The sequence below is a fragment of the Corticium candelabrum genome, chromosome 1 (genome assembly GCF_963422355.1).
Source record: "Corticium candelabrum chromosome 1, ooCorCand1.1, whole genome shotgun sequence".
NCBI classification, from domain to species: Eukaryota; Metazoa; Porifera; class Homoscleromorpha; order Homosclerophorida; family Plakinidae; genus Corticium; species Corticium candelabrum.
This window is the reverse complement of record NC_085085.1, coordinates 458,566-483,565: the sequence shown is the minus strand read 5'-3', so window position 1 is coordinate 483,565 and position 25,000 is coordinate 458,566. Positions and strand designations below refer to the sequence as shown.

General features: G+C 41.4%; 5 protein-coding genes across 7 annotated transcripts in view; 2 read left to right on the top strand and 3 right to left on the bottom strand.

Annotated features, from left to right (window-relative positions):
- LOC134188157 (E3 ubiquitin-protein ligase MARCHF5-like) overlaps window positions 1-4,787 on the bottom strand; it is a 5,416-nt gene extending 629 nt beyond the window's left edge. Inside the window, exons 1-4 of one of the 2 annotated variants that reach the window (XM_062656363.1) lie at window positions 4,676-4,787; window positions 4,359-4,578; window positions 2,099-2,217; window positions 1,732-2,017 (exon numbers count right to left, since the gene is read on the bottom strand). In XM_062656363.1, the coding sequence (XP_062512347.1) occupies window positions 1,732-2,017; window positions 2,099-2,217; window positions 4,359-4,578; window positions 4,676-4,758 (708 nt within the window). In that variant the 5' untranslated portion in view covers window positions 4,759-4,787. Of the gene's footprint in view, window positions 1-1,731; window positions 2,218-4,358; window positions 4,579-4,675 lie in introns of both variants that reach the window. The other variant, XM_062656358.1, reaches the window with a different exon arrangement.
- A 2,089-nt stretch (window positions 4,788-6,876) lies between these two features.
- On the top strand, window positions 6,877-11,165 carry LOC134181079 (cytoplasmic polyadenylation element-binding protein 4-like). Of its 2 annotated transcripts, none has more exons than XM_062648295.1 (9): window positions 6,877-6,998; window positions 7,077-7,858; window positions 7,953-8,019; window positions 8,170-8,355; window positions 8,943-9,032; window positions 9,086-9,204; window positions 10,006-10,207; window positions 10,267-10,361; window positions 10,547-11,165. In XM_062648295.1, the coding sequence occupies exons 2-9, from the start codon at window positions 7,091-7,093 to the stop codon at window positions 10,769-10,771; spliced, it is 1,752 nt and encodes a 583-aa protein (XP_062504279.1). In that variant the 5' UTR covers window positions 6,877-6,998; window positions 7,077-7,090; the 3' UTR covers window positions 10,772-11,165. The 2 variants fall into 2 exon arrangements, with proteins under 2 accessions (XP_062504279.1, XP_062504270.1); XM_062648286.1 differs by having other exon boundaries at window positions 7,953-8,037.
- Window positions 11,166-12,391: 1,226 nt separating this feature from the next.
- On the bottom strand, window positions 12,392-13,568 carry LOC134194542 (protein phosphatase 1 regulatory subunit 3C-like). The gene has a single exon (XM_062663489.1). It carries the CDS (start codon window positions 13,445-13,447, stop codon window positions 12,656-12,658), a length of 792 nt encoding a protein of 263 aa, XP_062519473.1. The 5' UTR covers window positions 13,448-13,568; the 3' UTR covers window positions 12,392-12,655.
- Window positions 13,569-14,125: 557 nt separating this feature from the next.
- The window catches only part of LOC134194531 (insulin-degrading enzyme-like), a 27,542-nt gene continuing 16,667 nt past the window's right edge, over window positions 14,126-25,000 (bottom strand). Inside the window, exons 23-31 of the mRNA XM_062663478.1 lie at window positions 21,592-21,659; window positions 21,425-21,524; window positions 20,973-21,016; window positions 20,830-20,910; window positions 20,627-20,774; window positions 14,815-14,876; window positions 14,688-14,751; window positions 14,440-14,516; window positions 14,126-14,380 (exon numbers count right to left, since the gene is read on the bottom strand). Coding sequence (XP_062519462.1) covers window positions 14,291-14,380; window positions 14,440-14,516; window positions 14,688-14,751; window positions 14,815-14,876; window positions 20,627-20,774; window positions 20,830-20,910; window positions 20,973-21,016; window positions 21,425-21,524; window positions 21,592-21,659 — 734 coding nt within the window. The 3' untranslated portion in view covers window positions 14,126-14,290. The remainder of the gene's footprint in view (window positions 14,381-14,439; window positions 14,517-14,687; window positions 14,752-14,814; window positions 14,877-20,626; window positions 20,775-20,829; window positions 20,911-20,972; window positions 21,017-21,424; window positions 21,525-21,591; window positions 21,660-25,000) is intronic.
- LOC134194552 (uncharacterized) lies at window positions 19,915-20,576 on the top strand. Its single transcript, XM_062663499.1, has one exon. It carries the CDS (start codon window positions 19,941-19,943, stop codon window positions 20,418-20,420), a length of 480 nt encoding a protein of 159 aa, XP_062519483.1. The 5' UTR covers window positions 19,915-19,940; the 3' UTR covers window positions 20,421-20,576.

The following is a 25,000-nucleotide window of genomic DNA, read 5'->3' as shown; positions in this document are numbered from 1 at the left end:
ATTGAGCCACATACATACATACATACATACATACATGATGGTTGTCCACTGATATCAGTGATGACACCTCATACATACATACATTTTTAGACACATACATACATACATACATACATACATACATGATGGTTGTCCACTGATGTCAGTGATGACACCTCATACATACATACATACATACATACATACATACATATATATATATATATATATATATATATATATATATATATATATATATATATATATATCAATATTTTCTTGTTGCAGAGAACAACTGCAATAAGAAAATATTGATATATTGATACATACATACATACATATCCATCCCCTGCCAAAGTTGGCAAATCCCAAAATCAAACTCGGCGTCAAATCGCAAACTAGTGCAAATCATACGTGCGTTAAAATAAACAAACTGAAAGCCATTGCAGTAAGTTACTGACTGCCCTACTAAAAGTTATTCTGCTCTTTGCTGTGGTCTTGGAAGCGATATCCTTCAAAGTGGCAAGACTGGAAGGCGTCCACAAACCAAAGACTCCACTATTATTGGGTAGAAGTAGCCTCCTGCCACATTGACTTTGCTGTCATGTCGATGGTCTTTATCAGCAGCAGAAATGGCAGATTTAGCGACGTACGCCAGCTGCATGGTGTTTCTTATCAAAACGTCAAATAACCTGGTCGTCCATCAGCAAAATCTGGATGAAAGACATCGCCAAGGCGGCTATTAGTGTCTGGACCACAACGTTGCTCGAGCTGACCACCTTTGTTATCCACCAGTAATTCGTGATATATGATGTCCCTCAGTGCATCGTGGCGTTTAGAACGTAAAGAACCGTAACCACATCCAAGATGGTCGCCAAAGCAATCAATTACACGCCCACAGGAACATTGCAAAGATGAAAGAATCGGAATTCCAAACCAAAGCTTCAGAGCAACTGTAAGTTCATGCGGAATTCTAATATATACATACATGTGTGTGTATATGTATGTACATATATGTTTGCAGAAACATCCACTCGAATCAGTCCATTCTGTAGCAATACATTACGTCGCATCACGACTGACAGGCACTTACATCCACGGCCGACACCCTAACCAATGCGGCTGAGATCAAACAACAACAAACACAAACGTGAAATCTGTTGAGTCTTCTGCCTTGTCTTCTGTCTTCGTAGCTGCTCACTTCAATGCCTATCTGTGCATTATGTTGCTCATTTGTTACAACATTAGCAACATTGTAGCAACGCACGATACATGGCAATAATGATATGGTAATGCGCTTCAAGCATGAAGCCAACATATCGCAGCTCACAATGTGACATGCACCAAACTTTCTATAATAAATTATAAACAAGATCACGTGACACTATGCATAATCGTAAACAATATTTACAGGTGTGAATATCAACTTTTTTTGCAACAAATTTATAAATTGATATTAAACATACTAACTTACATATCAATTTGTTAATAATCAATTCGTAGCAACAAATTTATAAATTGATATTAAACATACTGACTTTACAGTATCACGTGATTGGCTAATATCAATTTGTTGCAAAAATGCTGACTTTACAGTAGCATGTGTGATTGATTAATATCAATTTATTACACCAAATGTATAAATTGGTTGCAACAAATTGATATTAATTAATCATACAATTTCAGTATCACATGATTAACTTTACAGTATCACGTGATTAATTAATATCAACTTATTGCAACACATCTGACCAAAACGGCTCGTGTCGTGTTACTCGTCACAACATCTCCATACAACGAATATCCAACGACAGCTGCACACGTCGGTAACGTCAGCGCACCAACAATTAACCGCGAGAGACTGACGGCATCTGCTCCTGGCTTGTTGACTTGCGCCGGTTTACGTAGCGGCGCTCTCCTCCGCTTCTCATTCTCGTTGCTCTGGTAACCCATTAGATTTTTCACAATCGGCCAATAACGTCGCCACGCTTGTAGTCCATACAACTGCCAGTTGATGAATCGAGCTCCGATGAGGAAACTAGGAATGAGAGGTAGGACAAAACCAAGAACAATCGGATCAACTTCCATTAACAGTGTTGAGGCGTCGTGTGTTCCGTACACTTGCCATACTACTAGAGCGCCGTACGACGTCGCACACCAATAGAGGCAGACAACGAGGGTGCCGGCGGTCGCGAGCGGAGAGAGAGCATCTGCTAGCTTGTCTGTCTCGTCGATGATCTGTGTACAGTACACAAACTTGTTGAATTATTGTGATGTGATTACTGAAATATTTTATTATTGAAATTAATTTTCTGTTGTCGCTAATCTACATGGCAAAAAATTATAATTAATTTTTGATTAAAATTAATTTATATCAAACTTTTAATTTAGTTTGATTACTGACAATGCAATTGCAAAAATATTTTATTGAAACTAATTTATTGTCGGCGCTAATCTACATGCCAAAATTATGTAAATTAATTTTGATTAAAATTACTTTATATCAAATTTTATTAATTTAATTCGCTTATCGTTGATGCAATTGCAAAAATATTTTTGTTATGTTATTATTATTGAAATTAATTTATTGTCATTGCTAATCTACATTATAAAAAATTATGTTAAATTAATTTTAATTAAAATTAATTAATTTATATTTAAATTAATTAAATTATATCAAATTTTATTTAGTTTTGACTATTGCCAATGCCAATGGGATCGTAAAAAGTATTTATTATTAAAATTAATTTATTGTCGTTGCTAATATACATGATAACAATTATGTTAAATTAATTTCTAGTTAAAATTAACTTATTTATATCAAATTTTATTAATTTAGTTTGACTATTGGATTGTAAAAATAATTTATTATTGAAATTAATTTATTCTCGCTGCTAATCTACATGCCAAAAAATTATAATAAATTCTTAATTAAAATTAATTTATTTATATCAAATTTTATTTCATTGAAATTAATTTTTATTAATGTCACTAATCTACATGCCAAAAATTATATTAAAATTAATATTTAATTAATATTAATATACATCAAATTTTATTAATTTAATTGACTATTTTCAACCTGATTGCAAAATATGATATTATTTCATTGAAGTTAATTTATTCTTGTCTCTAATCGACATGGAAAAAATAATAAAATTTATTAATATCAAATTTATTAATTTAGTTCGCTTATTATCGATTTGATTGCAAAAATGTATTTTATTAATTAAATCATTAAAATTAATTTGTTGCTATCTATATGACAAAATTATTGTTAGACATAATTTTTAATTAAATTAATTTATGTCAATTTTTATTAATTAATTTATTTTGACTATTGTGTTGATGTCTACCTGTTACTATAGTTGATGTTTATATAAACTGAGCTTCTCCTGTTGCTACACGTACGTCTCACACATACACACCATCACAAGTGTGCACGTATTACATACAAACGATGATCGTACAGTCTCTCCACTTGGTGTATGAACAAATCTAACTGCAAGTCCACAATAGTCAAACATTAATGTCCACCTTACCAACAAGTTTGTCCACTCACTACATCTTACATCCCACAAATAGCCTAAAGACTGGTTTACAATATGACACCGACGATGCTTGTGACGACGCTAGCAAGAACACTGGCAGGACACTCAGGCGTAGCCAGACCATCTCCGTCTACATCCTTCCGGTGAGAAATAGTCTGGGGATAGGCCTTTAATACAATTCTTGTTCTGCGCTCCCCATGAATCATGGAGGATAAAGACGGCAAAATTTCTCGCCAGAAGGATGTAGGTAGAGATGGTCTGACTACACGAGGCTAACTCAGGCAGGCGTTATATTGTAGACATTCACACATTGTGTCATGAACATCGCTGATGCTCGAGTTGATTCAAGTTTAACTCCAGAGTCCACACTAAAAATGCTCCAGCATTTACCCGAAGCACTCAAATCCAAAGTAAATATCTGGGAGTAAGAAGGTACATATATCCAAGTACACATCAATGACTCTGCGAGTGTTACAGGCCACGTGGTCCAGCAACTGTTTCGACATCAGTGTTCATGTTTATCTTATGTTTTGAGGTGATGCAAGATTTGCACGTGCTCACATATCACATGATCAGTGTACTTTCTATTTCGGTCAGTCGATCCGGGTTTTCATGTCCAAATATCTGAGCGTCAACAAATTTTGTCGGTCTGGCCTTAAAGCATTGATTTTGTATTGATTAATTAATTAACCAATTAATAATTATTTCTCAATTAATTAATCAATACAAAATCAAGATCTAGAAATTTACCATCAAACAAGCGGTCTGGGTACACGAGGAGGCGACAGCACCATGCAACCGCTCCAGTCACCAATACCGATTTCTCACCTGAAGAAACGAGTTGAGTGGCGGTGAGACGATCTGATAGCGCGCGCGACACTGCGGACAAGAAACTGCGGTGGCCGCGCTGCCATTCTGCTTCTCATCAACCCACCGCTGTAAGCATTCCTGATGAACCCACATCGTTGTGCCGCGACAACGACACGGATGAACCCATTCGGCCATTGCGTCATCCTCATCGGTCTCAAAACAAACCCAGCAGGAACGCCTGAAAAAAAAGAGTGGAGGGCGGTTAGCTCGTTGTGTCACACGGCGAGCGCGCGATTGGCTTCTGGAGGGGGTGACGGTCCGAGTTTGTGTCTTACCCTTGGTGAATTCGTTCTTTCGAGTGAGTGTGGTGGGGAGTGCTCGCGGTGGATACAGAATGACGCCGCGGCTTGCTGCCCATCACCAATAGAGTTAAACATACGGGTTGTTTTTTTTATACGGGATTTACAAAACATACGGGCTTTGAGTAACAGGCCTACTAACATATCCGGGATGTAGGTTAGTCTATAATTTATTTAGAAACCATCGCAAACATTTACCGTATAAATTTTTTTAGACACAGTACGGTAATCTCTCAAACAGCGATAACACGAATTCATCAGGTGTTTGTTTGTCGATAGCGCACGTTACAGTGGCCCGTATGTGGGTATAGCCAGATTGTATGTACAAAAAATACAAGTGCGATAGAACGCTAATTTTTGCATTCTATACCTGTCTAGCTAGCTAGTTCTAGTGTACGGGTTTTTAGGTTGTAACAAGCTACACGTCCGGAAGTAAATCAGACACACGCGTACGAGTTAATATTAACGATGACACCGTGTACACACGTGTACAGTACAACAACATGTAATGCAACCAACTTGCATTACATGTACCTGTCGATCCGTCTATGCTGCACTATCCCGTCTAGACTGAGAGACAGTAAGCAACTAAAACATAGAATGGTCTCACACATGATGGTATCTACATGCTATGCGTCATCATAATTTAATTGTCGTAAAACGATGCTTTTTCTGACTACTAGGTGATACACATCTCGTTACGTGTGTAGCTATAGCAGTGTGGACGTTGTGTGTGCGCTGTAGGTTATTGAATAAACAATGACAGCGGTTTAGTCGTGATCATGACGCTGACAATCTTGCGTGTTCTCGGAAATACGAAATTGTTGTTGTGCTGTCATACTGACTCAACAGTTCACACGTACACAGTAGCAATATGATTGACTTCCGATCATAGGCATGCATGACTTAGATTACATCTGCCCATTACCCACACCTCCGCGACACGTGCGCACGTGTACGATAACACGTTCTCACGCATGATCAGAGTACAGTACAAACACACGCACGCACACCCACGCGCGCGCGCGCACACGCACACACACACACACACACACACACACACACGCGTACACACACATACACACACACACGTACACACACACACACACACACACACACACACACACACACACACACACGTACACACACACATACACACACACACACACACACACACACACACACGTACACACACACATACACACACACACACACACACACACACACACACACACACACGTACACACACACATACACACACACACACGTACACACACACACACACACACACACACATACACACACACACACACACACACACACACACACACACACACACACATACACACACACACACAAGTACACACACACATACACACACACACACACACGTACACACACACACACACACACACACACACACACACACAGACATACACACACACACACACACACGTACACACACACACACACACACACACACACACACACACACACACACACACACACACACACACACACACAGTGAGTCCTTTCAAGTCGATAATACTATAGCCCTACTCCAACCAGCTTGCATTGCACGGATAATAAATGAATTGCAAATTAAACTGTTGCATCAGATTGAATTTCGCAAAGTAGTGTGTAATACAGCAATTCATATAAACACGGAAGACTAGATAAAAAGTTGTATTTTCAATCCTCTATTAATTAATTATTTCGTGTTGTAACAGTTTTCACTTTTTCTCTCAACTGACACAGCTTTCACAGTAATCACTGTAGAGTCGTCACATTCAAAGAAGAGTAAGTACAGTGAGAACGAGTGGAGCAATCGCGTGACAGTCGAGCAACAGCGATAACGCGCGTACGTAGCTAGTTGTTTTCGTGGGACGGTATGATTGGAACCTCCTACTGCCTTGTCTGTGGCTTTGTCGCTTCAACGAGCAGCACGAGCTCTCAGAGCGAGGCGCTAATGTTGCGATGAAAGGAGATTGGTAGAGAAGCGGGCGTTTGCCCGTCGTGTTGAATGAATAACCAATCACAAGTTCTTCAGAGGTTTGCCTTGATGTCCTGCCTGTTAGCGATTATCACTATGGAGTTGTCGACGTATACTTTTCGACCAATCACCATCGAGCAATCGAGATATCTAAAAATAATTACCATATCGTCACACGTTCCTCACTCGCCACTCGGTCGCCTGGCAGAAATTTTGCCGCGAACTCTCGCGCGTTCAGTCGAGCACTCAGTCAGCCGAGCGCTCCGTGCAGGCTGCTCCCCATCTCCAGCTGACGTGGTTGCTAAGGTGAAGCATGAATGAAATCATCCATCCCGACCTGCTAATATCCCGCCTTTGTTTGACTCGTTTCACATCCTCTTACAGGAACGAGACGCGGCATGGCGACGGGCAATCCAGAGACAGTGATGAATGGCGATGCGTTGGATGTGTTTGCCAACGCGCCGTCCTCCTCGTCGAGCTCCGAGCTCGGTGACGATTTCTCTCAGCTAAAGTTGAATGACGACCGAGGCAGCAGCGGCTCGGCGGTCGTCGAGAAGTCGGAGAATCCTTGGACACGCAATGGCGAGGAGAGCAAAGAGTGTCACGTCCAGAACGGAGCGGATTTGGTATCGGCGGGAAATCCATTCACGGGCTACAACACTCGACAGCTTGATATATCAAACGGATTTGTTGGCGTGGCGAGAAGTGTGGCGTCTTATCGCACGCCGTGGAGCACCGAGTCGAGTTCTGGAGGTTCGTCCTTCTCGTCTCGACCTCTGGCGACCGCACAGAGTCTCATGAATCAGACGATGCCGTGGGTCGAGGCGCACGAGGCATGGGTCAACGCAACGAAACGCTCGAGAGCGACCGCAATGGCGACGTCTCAATATGCGACGGCTGCGCTGCAGCGTCGTGCACGCATCAACTCGCTGCCCGTCGACTCGTCGAGCGCCATGTTCAATTTCTATCCAAAATCGTCGCGACGAGTTGCCAGTCCGATCGATCCGTTCGACGGTGTGTACGGCGGCGATCCGACCAGCGACTTCCTGGGGTTAGGAGCGGTTCCCGACGTGACGAACGACGTCTTTCTGCCTTTCTCTGCATCACAGCGTGCCTCACGAGCGGCGCAACTGTACGGTAAAGGGACATCGGCGAGTTTCAGCGCGGTACGTCCGCTTACTTCCGTTGTGCACGTGGAAGTTTTTCTCGAAAAATGTTTGGTCTAGGGCTGCCCTTGATGTTTTGTGTGTTTCGTTTTAGGACGGCGACTGTAAGAAGTTTAGTACGCTGGAACATCAGCTTCTCAACGCCTTCACTCATGTTCCAGGTTATGAGGCACCTCGTGGTAATGCTTTTCATGTTCTAACGCATGTCGTTTGGAATGCCAGGCGTCTGTGGCGCACAATACGTGCCGATATGTGTTAGCTTGCACCTGCACGCAGCTATTCGTTTCTGATGGATTGTGTTTGTCTCCTAGGGCGTTATTTGTCTGATGCTCGAACTGATGAAGAGTCCTTCCCGTCGTCGGTTTCTTCTGTCGACGACCAGTTTCTTCCGTCTCCGAGCAGTCCACCTCGTGCTGCTCGTTCACGACAGCTGCCTATGACTGAATGTTTCAGTCGAAAAGTCTTCGTAGGGGGCTTGCCACCTGACATTGATGAAGGTCAGTCAAATAGAGACTCGTAATGAAAGGGATGGGTTGGGGAGGGTAGTAGACATGCAACTCTGTTATCATACAAACTGTTTGCTTTTTGGTATTCAACGGTCGCATGGTTTGTTAGGGTTGTGTGGATGTAAATAAGTGAGACATGAGCTTCCCTCTAATGCTTCTCTATAATGTGTGATGATGCATCTCTGTCGTTGACTGACATGTTGTGGTGAAGGGCTGTATTACAGTCAACGAGTGCAGTTGGATTATAAGATATATGGTTGTTAGTTCATTGGACATCAGCAAATGACCAGATGTGGACTTGTTGACTTTTGTAAAGCTTGTCAACTTAGTTATGTGTATAATAAGACTTCAATTATAAGAACCCTTATGGATGAAGACTCGGCTATGTTTGTTGGGATCGGCAGTAGAAATTTACAGCTTTAGAGGACATGATTGGAAGCCAGCAATATGACAATGTTATAGGTTTCTATTGCAACATGTCCATGTATATAGACCTCGACATATCAGGATTAGTAGGGCTCTATATTGTGGGGGTCAACTGTTGTATGTTGTGAGGCTAAACGTGTTTCTCTTTGTAGTTGAAATTCATGGGGCTTTCTGTCGTTTTGGAGCCCTCACTGTAGACTGGCCTCACAAGGCTCAGACAAAGTCATATTTCCCACCTAAAGGTATGATGAACAATTGGTTGATTTCAATCTCTCATGGAGTTGTTGTGTTGTAGGTTATGCATTTCTTCTCTTCAGAGAGGAGTATTCAGTTCAGAGGCTTATTGCCTCGTGTGTTCAAGAGGATGACAAACTATTCTATTATGTCAGCAGCCCTACTCAGAAAGAAAAACAGGTTCAAACCTTTTCCTCTCATTTACTAGTACACTCACACAGTAGACAATCATTCTTCCTTATCTAAAGATGTTCCTCTCTCTTGAAATATTGATTCTCTGCCTACCCAAACATCTTGTATGCCTCAAGAATTTCTTACTGACTTGTATGGCTTGTTGTAATGCAAGATTATTATAGCTGTGGTTAAACCCATGGTTTTACTGTTGTTTTTCTTCTCTAACCTTGCCCAGAAATGGGTGGGACAATGAACAGGAGAACCAGAGAGACCATAGGATAGGAAGGAAGTTGTAGTCTATCATACATCCCAAACACACACGTCATTATGTGGTAATATATCACACGTCATTATGTGGTAATATATCATAACATCATAGCACATCATATTATGTGGGGGCAAGAACTAGTGGTTGACCTTATGAAAAGTTTGCTTATGAGTGACCTACCAAGAATGCATTGACTGCATGCAGCTAAGTGTAGTTAGGGTCAGGTAGGAAGTTACATGGTGTTAGTGGTGTGGGTATGACAGGAGCTAAATGAATGGAGAATTATGTCCACAGAGAGGAACTAGTAGGTACTACCTGCATATGCAAACAAGTCGCATGTAGATTGACCACAATCAAACATAAACTTTGTGTAGAATTCTTTATGATATGATGACTATTTTTTGTGGCATGAGATTATGGATCTAGAAGGTCACAATAGTAGACTTGCCTTATTCTCTAACCTACACATAAGGTTTCTAACTATAGAAACACTGGATATCATGTGTGATATTCTAGGCATTGACATCAGGTTGTTTTAGGTCCAGATCCGTCCGTGGTGTCTCGCGGATAGCGACTATGTGATGGATCGGTCTCATCCTCTTGACCCAAGAAAGACAGTGTTTGTTGGCGGAGTGCCACGCCCACTCCGAAGCTCCGAGTTGGCCAAGATCATGAACGAGAAGTTTGGCAATGTTTGTTATGCCGGCATTGATGTGGATCCTGAGCTGAAGTATCCGAAGGGTGAGGCGCTTGTTGGTTGGGTTGATGGGTAGAGAAGATGATGTGATGTGATGTTACAGGCGCTGGTCGTGTTGCCTTCTCCAGCCAGCAAAGCTACATTACCGCTATTAGCTCACGATTCGTGCAGTTACAACTTGGAGATATTGACAAGCGGGTTAGTGTTAGTGATTTGTGTTAGGTATTTGAGTTTGTTGTACTCTTTGATGTGTCATTGTATTGGAGGGATGCATCTCACAATACACTAGACTATTGTATTGGAGTGATGCATATCACAAGACTATTGTATTGGAGGGATGCATCTCACAATACATTCAACTGTTGAACTTATTTTATTTTTAGGTTGAGATAAAGCCTTACGTTCTTGACGATCAAATGTGCGATGAATGTAACGGGATGCGTTGTGGTGGCAAGTTCGCTCCATTCTTCTGCGGCAACGTCACGTGTCTGCAGTACTACTGCAAGCAATGCTGGGCAGTCATTCACTCCATGCCTGGTCGACAGAACCATAAGCCATTAGTGAAAGAGGGAAATGATCGTCCACGTGCTCATCTTTTCCGCTACTAATACAAAAGAGTAGCTCTAGTCATGTCATGTTCAAGTCCATGTCACTTATTTTCTATCATAGCAGCATATTTCCGTAGGACTATCTGTAAATCCACACATGGGCGATATTTTCAATTATTTTGTGTATGGGAGCTTTTGTAGGCCTCATCCATTTGATTTTACCTGTTCTATTTTCGTTGCTGTTCATCTGAGCATGGTTTGTATTGCGGTTTCATTGGCCGAGAATGGAGTGTGCTCGTTATTTCTTCTAAAGAGACTGAGATTTTGTAGTCTTATCTTGCTCTATGTGTACTACCCTACCAGTAGTATGGAACTCACACTGTAATTTATTACGTTTTTAACGTAGCTGTTAGAGTAAGTGTTGTCAGTGACGAAATACACCAAGAGCACCAATAGAACTACAGTGTGCAACATTGAACTGGTTTGGTAGTCTCGCGTGGCCAGACCCTACCGATGCGTCATACTATGCATGCCCCAGGTCTAAAAGTAGTGTGACGCTGCGCTCTAAAGGTTATGAATTTTGCTCTTCTGCCATAACTATGTACATCAGTAATAGACGGCACTGCTGCTTGTTTATCGTTGAGACCTATTTGGAGGTTTGCATTGCCAACGTGCCCGTATGTTGCCCATGCAATGCCCACCAGAGAGTGTTATGTTTGTAGAGATAGCCACTAGTGTAACATACACGTATAACACAACTCTGTTAGCAATAATAAAATCAAAACAGGACTACTCAATACCGGTCCGTGAATGACTGACCGCTAACGCACGCTGCCACTATAACTACCTGTGAAGCCACAAAACAGAGAGCAATTTGTGAGGTGGAATGCGCACACCCTAGGGTAGAATGATTCCTCTGTTGTGTAGACAATTAAATAGTATGTCTTTTGAATGAAGTACAACTTCAGCTGTGTAGATGTAGTGATGCTGCTTACATAGGCAATTAACTAGCAATATTCAAAATCTGGTATATCATGCGCGCGCACACACACACACACACACACACACACACACAACCCTCACAACGTGCGCTCGCTAACAGGTATCACCACATGGTGCATGTCTTAATTAATTAATTAAATTTATAAATAAACCAAATCTTTTGTCATTCATTCCTGAGGGACACCACCTTGCTGTGCCTTCCAACCACATCCATAATAATCCAATACATAATAAATGTCTAGTCAAATTTTTCGCCCATCTGCATTCCAGGCTTGCAAAGCGTGACACATTCACACCACTAGCTAGATACTAATTCGGATCCTACATGTATCAACTGCCTGATGTCTACAATTGCCCAGCAATCTGCATGCCGGTGTGTCAAAGGTGTGGCAACACGTCCGGGGCAGAATTCCACTTTTCATGGAACAGGTAATAATAGTTTCCGGTTGCACAACTTTGTGTCCACGTTTTATCTGTCTGGATGATGCACCCCCGTTCACGTGCTGCACCACGTGCGTTGCAACATACCGAACACGCGGACAATGCCGGTATAGTAAAGTGATTGCTACGCACATAGCAGCCACAATGTAGCAAGTCTGATTGTAACTACGGCAACAATAGGACACGCTGACTGCAGAGTGTACTAACAAAGTGAGCGCAGAGTGGTGATTTCCTCCATTGTATCCATTGTACAACAGCACTTTTAGCTACTATATACTCTAGTATACACCTCAAAGAAGCTACAATGTAGCTCTAACTGTCTAAAATAGTAGCCTATTGCAAAGTAGTCTACAAAAATACAATACGTACTACAGATGTCCAGTAAGACGCTCTAGTCTACACGTCATTAGCAAAGCTTAGGTTAAAAAGCTTCACAGCATGATTTCACCAAGTTTCCTATGAATCCAAATCAACGCAAAATTTACTAAAAAGTTAACATAATCAGAGGGTGGAACTGCTTCTTCGTACTCCTCGATCACGGAACTGATTCCGTCTCTCTTTCTTCCATTCAGTGTAACATTCAAGGGAGTAATTCTTTCCATCATTATTGTCCCAGTATTCCTCCTTGCCGGCCGGTCTGTAGCACACAGCGAATTGTATCTTTTGACCGGCTTCCACGCTCTCCGGCACCGTAATTTCGAATGCAAACCGGTCGCACTCGCCATTAGAGGAGCCTCTCTGTACATACGAGGCTTCACTGTCTTGATGACTGCCCCAATTGTCGACCGTCCACCGCACGGACACTCTCTTCTCGTACGCCAAGTTTGCGACCATCACCGTGCCCTTAACGCTCATACCACGCACAGCAACGTTCTCCAAGCACACACACTTGTGTCTCACTCTGTCAAGGAAACCGTCAGTCGACGCCGGCTGCGAGCAAGTCAAACACAGCGACTTGACCAAGTGGCCGCGCTTTGCACTCCAATACGGGCTTGTGCATCTCGCCTCTCTATCCGGCTCTCTTATGTCGTACACCTGAGCGAGTGCGAGACCGTGAGTGTCTGCAAATCGAACGCTCTTCTTTGGAGAGGCGGGACATCCGACACTCTTCGCTCTCAGCAATTGTGGGGGTGTCTCATCCTCATCCTCCGAACTCGAATAGGCTCCTTCCGCATTGACGAGCATCTTCTGAAACGCATCCAAGCTCGGGGACTTGAGTATCGTCTTGAGCGGCTTGCAGTATCCATTCATAACGGAAATGGATGATGGTTGAGGCACCAGTGAGCACATCATGACTGAAAGCAGAGTAGGAGTGTTACTCCAAAATTAGTCGCGACGGCTAGGACCACTCCAAACTGGCCGCACGGTCAGAATGAACGAGTGCTATGTTCACAGAGTCTACATCAATCCGGTAAGCAGGTTGATATCAACATTATGACGTCATAGATAAGAATGGCTGTAAATTAAATGACGCTGCGCGGACCGATTTCGACCGTTCTGCGCAGCCAATGTTGTCTAGCATTACGATATCGCTTTCTCCAAACATCCGACGCACGAATCAACAGACTCCACACACTACTGTTGCTGCTAGCTCCTCCATCTAATGCAATTACGTTACGGGTGGGTCGATAATTGATTACCGCGGACTGCATATCATATGCAGAAACGATTACCACGCCCTTTCTGCATGGCTTCAACGTGTGCGCACACAATTGCAACGTAATTGTGCAACCCTCCATAAACCCCTTATAATAAACGAATGATGACGTAGCGTCTATCATCATTGCGCATTCTAAATCCATCGACACGTACACTAGTCGACAAGCTGAGCCACATAGAAATCGAGTCACGTGACACATATCTGGTTTTATAGAAAAGAGAAACTACATTGTGAATACTTAATTTGATTAGTGTGGGTCCCTCAAATGATTGCTGGACAACAAACTATCCACTTGATACTTTCCATACGACTGACGTAAACTAAATGTTGCAGATTTCAATTACTACTGATTTGTACTCGTATCAAAGACGCCAAACAATTATTTCACACTATCTAAATATCCATTTTAAAATGCCTAATGGTCACGTGATAACAACCAAATTCCTTATATAGTCGATACCTTATTTGGTCAATGATCAAAGCTTGGCGATCTGGGAGTATGGCATTAGACGAGGACGTAGTGGCAGGCTTGCTTTAAACTGGTAAACATCTTCGATGACACTTGGCTGTGTAAAGATATCAATAATTAATTTATTTAAAATGAACGTTGGAATGTGGTTGTTACTTGTAGTGAAGGAGATGCCGCTGTGGCTTCGTTCTGACTTTGTTTAGAGATGCCGTCGACTTCTTCATTCTCTCTGCCTAGAGAAGCAAGTTGGAAATGATTTACACACATGCGTAAATGTATGCGCACACACATACACACACATGCATGCACGTACACACACACACACACACACACACACACACACACACACACACACACACACACCACACACACACACACACACGTTTAAGTTACTTAGCACTTACTTCTTGTTCCATGCACATGTACAGACAATTTCCGTCTTTGTGGTGCTTGAATGTTCAGCATTTCCTGTTGAAAAACGACACATAGTATGATACGAGCATGCAAATGGTCACACACAAAATGGAGAACCTTGTAGAAGTGTCTGATGTCATTCAGAGTAATAGTATTGAGAAACGAGACCTCAATATTGTCTAGAAAAATTATATATATAAATTATTAGAAAACACACATGCACACACACACACACACACGCACATGTGCACACATGCATGCACGCACGCACGCACACACACACACACACACACACACACTGGCACGCGCGCGCACACACACACACACACACACACACACACACACACACACACACACACACACACACACACCTGTTGCATGTCTACATGTGTATTTGCGATTGTATATCAACTGCTCAATCTAAAGCGACTCATTAGATTACTATAAAGCTCCTTCCACCACATGAAAGTCATCATGCCATCAAACCATACAACATGCCATAAACACTCACACATCTCAAGCTACACACACACCTACCACTCAACAACAACAAACCACAAGGAAATCTTATGCCAACATGCAACAGCTCAGCAATCTCAGAGCAAAACATAAAACAAATAGATATAATGCATATAGTAGGCAGACAATATCTATGTTAATTAATATCAACACAAAACACACTACGACCCATAGCAACAAAACAGTTATACTTTAAATATTTTTATAAGGTAGTATACTGCCAAGGAAAACGCTTATGTCAGTCACTGGTCTTATCCATGTGCGTTTTTCTCGCAGTAAAAAACAGCCAGCCCAGGGGGTAGCGTGGCATGGGCTAGACCGGGCTATAGCCCCATCATTTGTAGACGTGGTCATAAAAATTGTGGACTGTAATGTGAGGGCCAAAGCTGTATATAGTATATACACCACCCTTTCTTCTAGTCTGGATCTACCACTGATTCTACCATATCAGTCAATTAGAAGCCAATCAAAGTGGGCGTGTCCGTAAAAATTGGGCGTGGCTGTAGCATTGTGTAGTATACCCCCTCCATTTCTAGAGGTCGCGCTACACCCCTGGCCAGTCCAGACATTTTACTAAACTGTTAACAGAGTCTATGGATCTCTTCATGAAGAGAATCTGTTGTCTTCGTACTTTCACTGTGCATTCATTCTGGCGTTAATTGATTCACTTTGTGCCATTCTCAATCCTCGTCTGAGGCCTTTGCAATATGTGGTATTAATCAGTTTAATGACTGACACTTTCTAATGTCCCATAGCTGACATCCATAGCCTATGGGTATGAGAAATAATTGGACGTCAATAATCCTAGACCACACTTTGGTGTGCATTATCCACCCAATCTATAGCTAAATATGATATAATTAGCAGCTCCATAATTGGACTAAGCATTTCATAAGTAACTTCCTCGGCTTCCGCCTCTGCTAATTATTCTCAGAGAAAAAACTCATGACATTGGTAAATGTACTGGATACCCTGTCACTGTACCATGCATCAACATATATGTAGCAATAGTTGTGTGTGTGTGTGTGTGTGTGTGTGTGTGTGTGTGTGTGTGTGTGTGTGTGTGTGTGTGTGTGTGTGTGTACGTGTGTGTGTGTGTACGTGTACGTGTGTGTGTATGTACGTATGTATGTAGGTAGGTATGTATGCATATTATCGACTACACCCATGGGGTCTCTCATCCACAGCATCATGTCCAGCCTGTAAATCACAAGCAGAAGATACAATCTATCATTGTTTTGGGAACAGCCCAATATGGAGAGAAAGAAGTGTTGCAAATGCTGTTAGGCTGCTACGTTCGTTAAATGCTTCCACACCACCTCACTTTAACCAGCAAAGCCATATCATAGATCTCCTCCTAACAGAAGGCAAACTGAAATTGTTGTTCTCAATCCTCATTGTTACATACTGACAGAAACGCCAGAAACTACCGTCAACGGCAATCATAACAGTTTTAAATGGGTACTCAGAGATTTCATCAGACACTGTTGGTTTAGACGCAAGCAACGGAATCATTTTATAAGTTTTGGGTGCCATTGGTTGAGTCTGTAACACCAGTAATTAGATTTCATAATGTATTGTGAGTAGAGTGATTTGTTGTACATTTTGTACGTTTTTATTGGAGTCGCACAGACTCCTATAGTACAAAAGAAAATGTATGTATCAATGTATGCATGTATGCATGTATGTATGTATGTATGTATGTATGTTAGTGTCCTGATTTTAATAAGCATGACATGAAAGAGAAGACACAATGACAAGAAGACGTTGTATCTCATTACTTGACACTCCCTTCCTCACAGGTGTGTCCTATCACTTAGATGAGAATCTCATCAGTCTCATTTCAATAACACAAGACACTCAGAACAGTTTACATGGAAGTCTGTCTATGTATGTGTATTACTATGTGTTAAGATCCAGATCATGAAAAAGCAAAAGAGTATTTCCAAGAACACACGATATTAAAATCATATCAACTTGCCATATCAACATCACATTTAGTGCATTTACTAGAATGTCTATTTTGAGAAGGTACTGTATGTGCCAGATAAAGATATCATACCTCGACGTTAATTAAGTAAGTCGTGTGTAATTTACTGGGTTCAGTAAACATTGTCATTTAAACAGCCTCCTTATGAGCATATTTCCTCAGTGTGTGTATGCGTGCGTGTGTGTGTGTGTGTGTGTGTGTGTGTGTGTGTGTGTGTGTGTGACTGTGTGTGCATGTGTGTGTGTGTGTGTGTGTGTGTGTGTGTGTGTGTGTGTGTGTGTGTGTGTGTGCGTGTGTGTATGCATGTGTGTGTGTGTGTGTGTGCACGTGGGTCATGTTGCTCATGTTGACCCCTATCTCGCTCGAAAACAAATCGTTTTTGGGAGTCATCCTCAAAACGACTTTGCCATGGCGTCAAAAAGATGGAGGGACATTGTGGCAACTGACCTTAAAGCTTTAGACATGACTACACAGATTGGTATTCCTTAGCCCAAGACCGGAATAAGTGGAGGGCTCTGGTTACAGATAGAGAGAGGATACAATCTTGGCAATATACTGTTCCTCATAACCAGCAAGATACAATCGTTAGATGCTCATGTGGAAGATCTTTTCATAGACAAGGAAGTCTAACACGTCACTCTTAATTTTGGAAGGTGGCAACTATCCATCTATCTGTTGATTGCCACAGTTAATTTTTCCTGGTATTTGTCCTTTTTGGACACCATCATCCTTCTATATAGAAATGAATGGCTATCAAGGTAAAGGTAAAGGTGTGTGTGTGTGTGTGTGTGTGTGTGTGTGTGTGTGTGTTGTGTGTGTGTGTGTGTGTGTGTGTGTGTGTGTGTGTGTGTGTGTGTGTGTGTGTGTGTGTGTGTGTGTGTGTGTGTGTGTGTGTGTGTGTGTGTGTGTGTGTGTGTGTGCAACGTCTTAGGCACAAACAAAAAGAATACACCTGATTGGTTTGTTAGCGCTAGCAGTACCCTTCAACCTTTGATCAACAATCGAAATGAGGCTTTGCAGAGGTGGTTGTCAACTAGAGAACAAGCTGAAAGAGATAGGTTCGTCTCGAATCGAAAGTTGGTTCAAAGAGAGGTACAACGTGCCAGAAATGCCTGGTACATATTTCTAGGTAGTCATACATCACACAAGCCAAAAGATATGTGGAAATGTGTGAAACATATGCAACATGGTAAGTCAGGTCTTCAGCCACTACAGATCACAAAAATTAGGCAAAAAGATGGTGCCATGTGTGAAACTGTTGAGGACAGACTAGTGAGGTGGACTGAACACATCACTGGTGTGTTGAACGTTGAGACTACCTTTGATCTGCCTCATATAGAGAACCTGAAACAACAAGAGGAGGTCATTGACCTGACTCGCCTTCCCGACCTGGAAGAGCTAATGTCAGCCATTGAGATGTTAAAACCAAACAAAGCGGCTGGTACTAATGGTATTTACCAGAAATGGTAAAATGTTGTGGTCCTAATTTCAAGCAAGCTCTTCTTGACTTGGTGCATGATGTGTGGAAAGAAGGACGTGTGGTGAAGAAATGGGCAGATGCAATCATAGTTCCCATTCCTAAAAAGGGGTCTCTCCAATACCGTGACAATTGGAGAGGAATAAGTCTTTTAGATGTTGTTGGGAAGACTGTCGCTGGAATTCTCAAATGTCGCCTAGCTGACTTTGCAGAAACTCGTCTTTTAGAGTCACAATGTGGTTTTTGCAATGGAAGAGGCTGTGAAGACATGATCTTCTGCTTACGACAGGCAATGGAGAAAACAAGAGAGCTCAACACCAAAGGTTTTGCAGTATTTTTGTGAACATCAAAAAAGCGTATGACTCTGTACCTAGAGAGGCTCTCTATTTAGTTCTGAAGAAAGAAGGTATTCCATCGTCACTGATTACAGTTGTTCGATCCTTTCATGACCAGATGTCAGCGGTAATCAAGTATGAGGGTAACCTTGGAGAGGAAATTCAAGTACGAAATGGTCTAAGGCAGGGATGTGTTTTGGCACCAATTTTATTCAATATATACATCAACTGTGTCATGAGAGAGTGGAGAGAGAAAGTGAACGATACAGGCATTAGATTCAAGTATGACATGACCAAGTCTTTGGTTGGAGGATATCAAAAAAAGAACGCTCCTGACGGGATGGTAATGGAATTGCAGTTTGCTGATGACTCAGCGTTACTAACAGAGACACGAGAGAGTGCAGAGGCAGTAATCCAAAACTTTGCCTCAATTGCTGCAAGCTATGGGTTGACGGTGAGTTATGGAAAGACAAAGTTGATGACATATGGTCCCAAACTGTGTGTTGAAGATGCTGGGGATATTGATATAGGGATTCCCAGTCGCAGTGTGCAACACGTAAAACAGTTCAAATATCTCGGTTCTATCGTATCAGATGATTTGAGCTTAGACCTGGACATAACAGAAAGAATTGCACAAGCAGGAAAGTGCTTTGGAGCACTAAAAGAAGCTGTCTTTCAGTCTCCCCATGTAACATCTGAAACAAAAAATGTGCTGTTCCAGTCAACTGTCTTACCAGTTCTGCTGTATGGGTCATCTTCTTGGGCCGTGACTAGAAGAGATATCACAAGGTTTGTCACGTTTACAAATCAATGTCAACGTTTCATGCTGGGTATAGACAAGTTCAAACAACAATTGAAACAAATCACATCAAATGACATCAGGCACAAGCTTGGCAATCTTGAAACTGCAGAAGACTCTTTGATGGCTCAGCGGCTTAGATGGCTTGATCATCTAGAACGTATGGAAGATCATCGTCTGCCCAAGCAGCTGCTTCATGCGTGGCTACCATCAACTCGTCCAGCGCATGGGGTCAGACTAAGGTGGAAAGACAGGATTGTAAAAGACCTCAAAATGGTTGGCCTAACAAGCACCTGGTCCCAGCTTATGCAGGACAGGCAGAAGTGGAAGAACGTCTGTGCTAGCAAAATTAACTCAATCGTCACTTCAAGAGTAGAACTAGAAAATGCCCAAAGTAGTCAGAAGGCTCGTGACAGAGCCGATCCCAGCAGATGTCAAGACCAACAGCCTCTGCTGTGCACTACCTGCAAGCGACTGTTTAAGTCACAAACAGGGAAAAAAGACACAATTGCAACAGAGAACAAAATCGCCCAGATCCCGGGAACGAGCAAAGGCCGGAATCAAGTGCGACAGATGCAGTTGTTTATTCACACGAGAGAGTGACAAGAAAAGACATAAATGCCATCAATGTATTTAGATTTGTAACGTATTTACCAGATAGTGACTTCTTTTTCCTACGCTTTTTACGTTTCGCCATCATCCATGTGGATGGGCAGTTGAAGGTTGAATGTTGAAGGTGTGTGTGTGTGTGTGTGTGTGTGTGTGTGTGTGTGTGTGTGTGTGTGTGTGCACGCGCGCGTGCACCATACCACGATCAAAATTATACTGCTGAGTAACGATCTCCTTCCAATGCCTGTTACACTCATCAGTCAACTGCTTTGCTTTATCAAGCCTCTCCACAGCCAACGCCTGCACATGTCTTTGAAACTCTTCGTCCGACATTGTCTCAAGACACACCTACACACGACATCATCAAATGAATCAAAACAACCAACCAACATGCACATATTGCCTCAACACTCTTCAAAAATGCTTCGATTCTAGACTCGATGTAAAGTGGATTGTGCTCTGACTGTATGAGCAATCGCAAGCCCTACGACCACATGATGCTAATAGCAGCATGTCTACGCATACGTTTGCTACATCGTTGTGTACCTGACTGCCATTCGCTCGCCGATAACCGGAGTGAACAAGATATCCTGCATTCGATAAATACAACAGAGAGGATGCTCATTCTATTGCTCACATAATCTGCTGTCTGGTTACTTTCAAATTAAAGTTAATATTATATATAAAATTAAATATATGGTTTATATTACAATAAAATTGATATTAATAATACAAGTATTTAACATAATCATAAAATCAATTGTGGTGACTGCATTGTGTGTGTGTGTGTGTGTGTGTGTGTGTGTGTGTGTGCGTGTGTGTGTGTGTGTGTGTCTGTGTGTGTGTGTGTGTGTGTGTGTGTGTGTCTGTGTGTGTGTGTGTCTGTGTCTGTGTCTGTGTGTGCAAAAACCACAATATTTTACATTTGTTCATTCTCAATTGATATCAATTACATTATTGAAGACCATCATATTACGTACAACAACCAAACTGCATACCTAATTGCTCTTGTGTACGAAGTGTATTAAAGCACGGCTCTTTGATAATATGACAGAACAACTCCAGCATCATGTTTGTACGAGTCGACTGCACATCTGCCTACACAGATGACAAATAGATTCAACGTCATGTTGCACGTGCATATTCCTTAAGAAATCGCACTCACTTGGTAGTAGATTTCAACACAAGAACTTGGATGTACATCATTGTGTTTGTGAAATACATAAAATGAACCTAAAAACAGGACACGCTAACACTTGTGAATAATCATAACTGCAGGGGGTTAGAAGTGAGGCCAGGAGGGGTGACTGCACCTCCAATATTGGACATTGTCCCTGCAATACTGGACGTTAATACAAATCAGGAACATCGAATAATTGCATCGGTTCTGTTCGCATGTGTACAGTACGTACACAATTACATAGACAGTACTTGGGGTATTCATTTGATCTATATTGTCATGATCAGTCGTGTCAATGTGTTTACTACTTCAGTGATGAACTAAATGACAAACCAACTGTATTCAGTTAACACTACAATGGCGGTCAGTTGGGTACAATTTCCTTGCCTATTCCCAATCCAACGAGGCTTCTGCCGCCCTTGAACAAAATGTATATTGGAAGAGATGTGTTTTTAAATACATTAATTGAATTATTGTATTGAAGGGATGCATCTCACAATACACTAGACTATTGCATTGGAGGGATGCATCTCATAATACACTAGACTATTGTATTGGAGGGATGCATCTCACAATACACTAGACTACTGTATTGGAGGGATGCATCTCATAATACACTAGACTATTGTATTGGAGGGATGCATCTCACTATACACTAGACTATTGTATTGGAGAGATGCATCTCACAATATATATATTTTTCAGAACTGTCATCAAAAGCACAAGGCAAATTACAAGCAAACTACGACACGAACTAAAATGCAAACTACAATGCAAACTCACAATACACTAGACTATTATATTGGAGGGATGCATCTCTCAATACTAGACTATTGTATTAGAGGAATGCATCTAACAATACATTAGACTATTGTATTAAAGGGATGCATCTCCACAATACACTAGACTATTGTATTAGAGGGATGCATCTCACAATACACTAGGCTATGTATTTAAGGGATGCATCTCACAATACATTAGACTATTGTATTGAAGGGATGCATCTCACAATACACTAGACTATTGTATTGGAGGGATGCATCTCACAATACACTAGACTATTGTATTGGAGGGATGCATTTCACAATACACTAGACTATTGTATTGGAGGGATGCATCTTACAATACACGGTTTAGACCCATTTATTAAAATAAACAGGGAGCAACTAGCTAGTACCAGGCCAACGCACGTAACAATAGTGCGGTACCAAAAATATACAAGCTAGTCTGGGGCTCTATAATCTCTTGCACTGCCCCTCATAATGCATGTGCAAAAGACTAAGTACACAAAACTTCAAACTAAATAGGTAAACAGCAATAAGATATAATACAGTTACTTCATATTTCTCATTATCCATATCCTGTGTGACTCTTCAATAGAACAAGTGATGATTTAAGATATTAAACATTTACATTCCTTGGTTGTTGCTTTAAGGATTTGAAGAAAATGGTCCAGTCCATGATGATCAATGATACCCCTTGAACCAATAGAGATGTCTATTTGCTGGCAATTGTAACTTGATCTTATCTCTTCAACCAGTTCAGTGTATCTATCACACCTGCGTTGGTTTGCTGACTGAAAGTTTGTTTCATAGCACACCATCAGTTCTATTATATAGACTCTGTTGGTTCTTTCATTCCAAATAATAATGTCAGGTCTTAACCTTGAATTAATAATGTGTGAAGGAAAGGGCACATCACTACATTCAAGGTCAGCATAGATACTATTTTCTTTGGGCAATTTCAACCTTGCCATATTGTACAATATTCTCAGTATAGAGTCATGACGATGAGTATATAGACCTTTATTCAAAAGAACTGGACAGTTGTTTAAGACGTGTAGTAAGGTCTGCCTTTTTCCACAATTAGGGCATTGATCACAAGACATTCTCTTCCAAAATGTAAGATTAGCATTGGTGGGTAGAGTCTCTGACACAGCATTTAGAATAAAAGATAATTTATAAGAGGATAGTTGACAGACAACTTTTGACCAAGAATGACAGTATTTATCATCAAGTCTGCTGGTGGTTCCTTGAACTTGTAAACTTTTCAGTTTGGACTCAAGGTGATGTTGGTGTTCATCTTTGATTCGTTGCTTTGTTTGTTTATATAATGTAGACGTTGAACATCCAGGTGACTTGATTAGTGATTTGAGGCTTTCTTTAAATGGTGAAAATCGATCTGCTTTCAATGTTTGATTAGCTTTTGCCGTAGCCAAGAATCTCACACAGTTGTCTTTGGATGTAATCAAGAGGAAGACTTGGAAGCTTGAAGTATCTTTGAACAAACAGAAAGGCAAGGCATTCCCAAACCACCTCGACTTTGATCTAAATACAACCTAGAAGTGCAGGCTGACCTATGAAGGTTTGTCCATTTCTTCAAGTAAGAAGTTACTTTGCTGTCGATGTCACTCTTTACCCAGCTGGGAGCCAGAGGAACAAGACAGAGTAACCAAGCAAGTCTAGGGTAACTACCTTGTTGGTATAAACGTAGTTTGTAGCGAAGGACTATTGTATTGAAGGGATGCATTTCACAATACACTAGACTATTGTATTGGAGGGATGCATCTCACAATACACTAGACTATTGTATTGGAGGGATGCATCTCACAATACACTAGACTATTGTATTGGAGGGATGCTTCTCACAATACACTAGACTATTGTATTGGAGGGATGCATCTCACAATACACTAGACTATTGTATTGGAGGGATGCATCTCACAATACACTAGACTATTGTATTGGAGGGATGCATCTCACAATACACTAGGCTGTTGTATTGGAGGGATGCATCTCACAATACACTAGACTATTGTATTGGAGGGATGCTTCTCACAATACACTAGACTATTGTATTGGAGGGATGCATCTCACAATACACGGTCAAACCCATTTATTGAAATAAATAAACAAATGGGGAGCAGCTAGCAACCCCTGTCCAACACGGTTAACAATCCCGTGGCGACATATGGGACAGCAGCTAAGAGCTCTAGACTAGCTACAACGAAGTTGGCTAGCACAGCAAGACTAAAGTAAAAGAGAAGACTAAGTTAACCATTAATTAAACACAGTAACAAGGCTATGAACTGTTCCTCTTGATCCAGATTTTAAATGACTCTTCCATGACAGTCTTGATAATCTGAAGACACATGTTCTCCTTTGTCCTAGCTGGTATACGTAGTTCCGTGCACAAAGAATTCAAATTGGCATTATGAATAAAACCTCTCGATCCAACGAGAAGGTTAAATTGCTTTACGAGATATCTCTTTTCTGACAGAGACTGCACTAGGTCGTAATATCTTGCAGTTTTTCTTTCGTCAGCTGCATCGAAGTTGGACTCATGACAGACAGTAAGTTCTACTAGGTAAATTCTCTGTACCACGTCGTTCCAT

Excerpts from the sequence above, each read along its gene's own strand:
- LOC134194552 (XM_062663499.1), top strand. The coding sequence starts at position 19,941 with ATGGCTCAGCGGCTTAGATGGCTTGATCATCTAGAACGTATGGAAGAT.
- LOC134194542 (XM_062663489.1), bottom strand. The coding sequence starts at position 13,447 with ATGATGTGCTCACTGGTGCCTCAACCATCATCCATTTCCGTTATGAAT.
- LOC134181079 (XM_062648286.1), top strand. The coding sequence starts at position 7,091 with ATGGCGACGGGCAATCCAGAGACAGTGATGAATGGCGATGCGTTGGAT. Across the intron at positions 8,356-8,942 it reads GCCACCTGACATTGATGAAG|TTGAAATTCATGGGGCTTTC; the intron begins GTCAGTCAAATA and ends TTCTCTTTGTAG. Across the intron at positions 10,208-10,266 it reads TGAGCTGAAGTATCCGAAGG|GCGCTGGTCGTGTTGCCTTC; the intron begins GTGAGGCGCTTG and ends GTGATGTTACAG.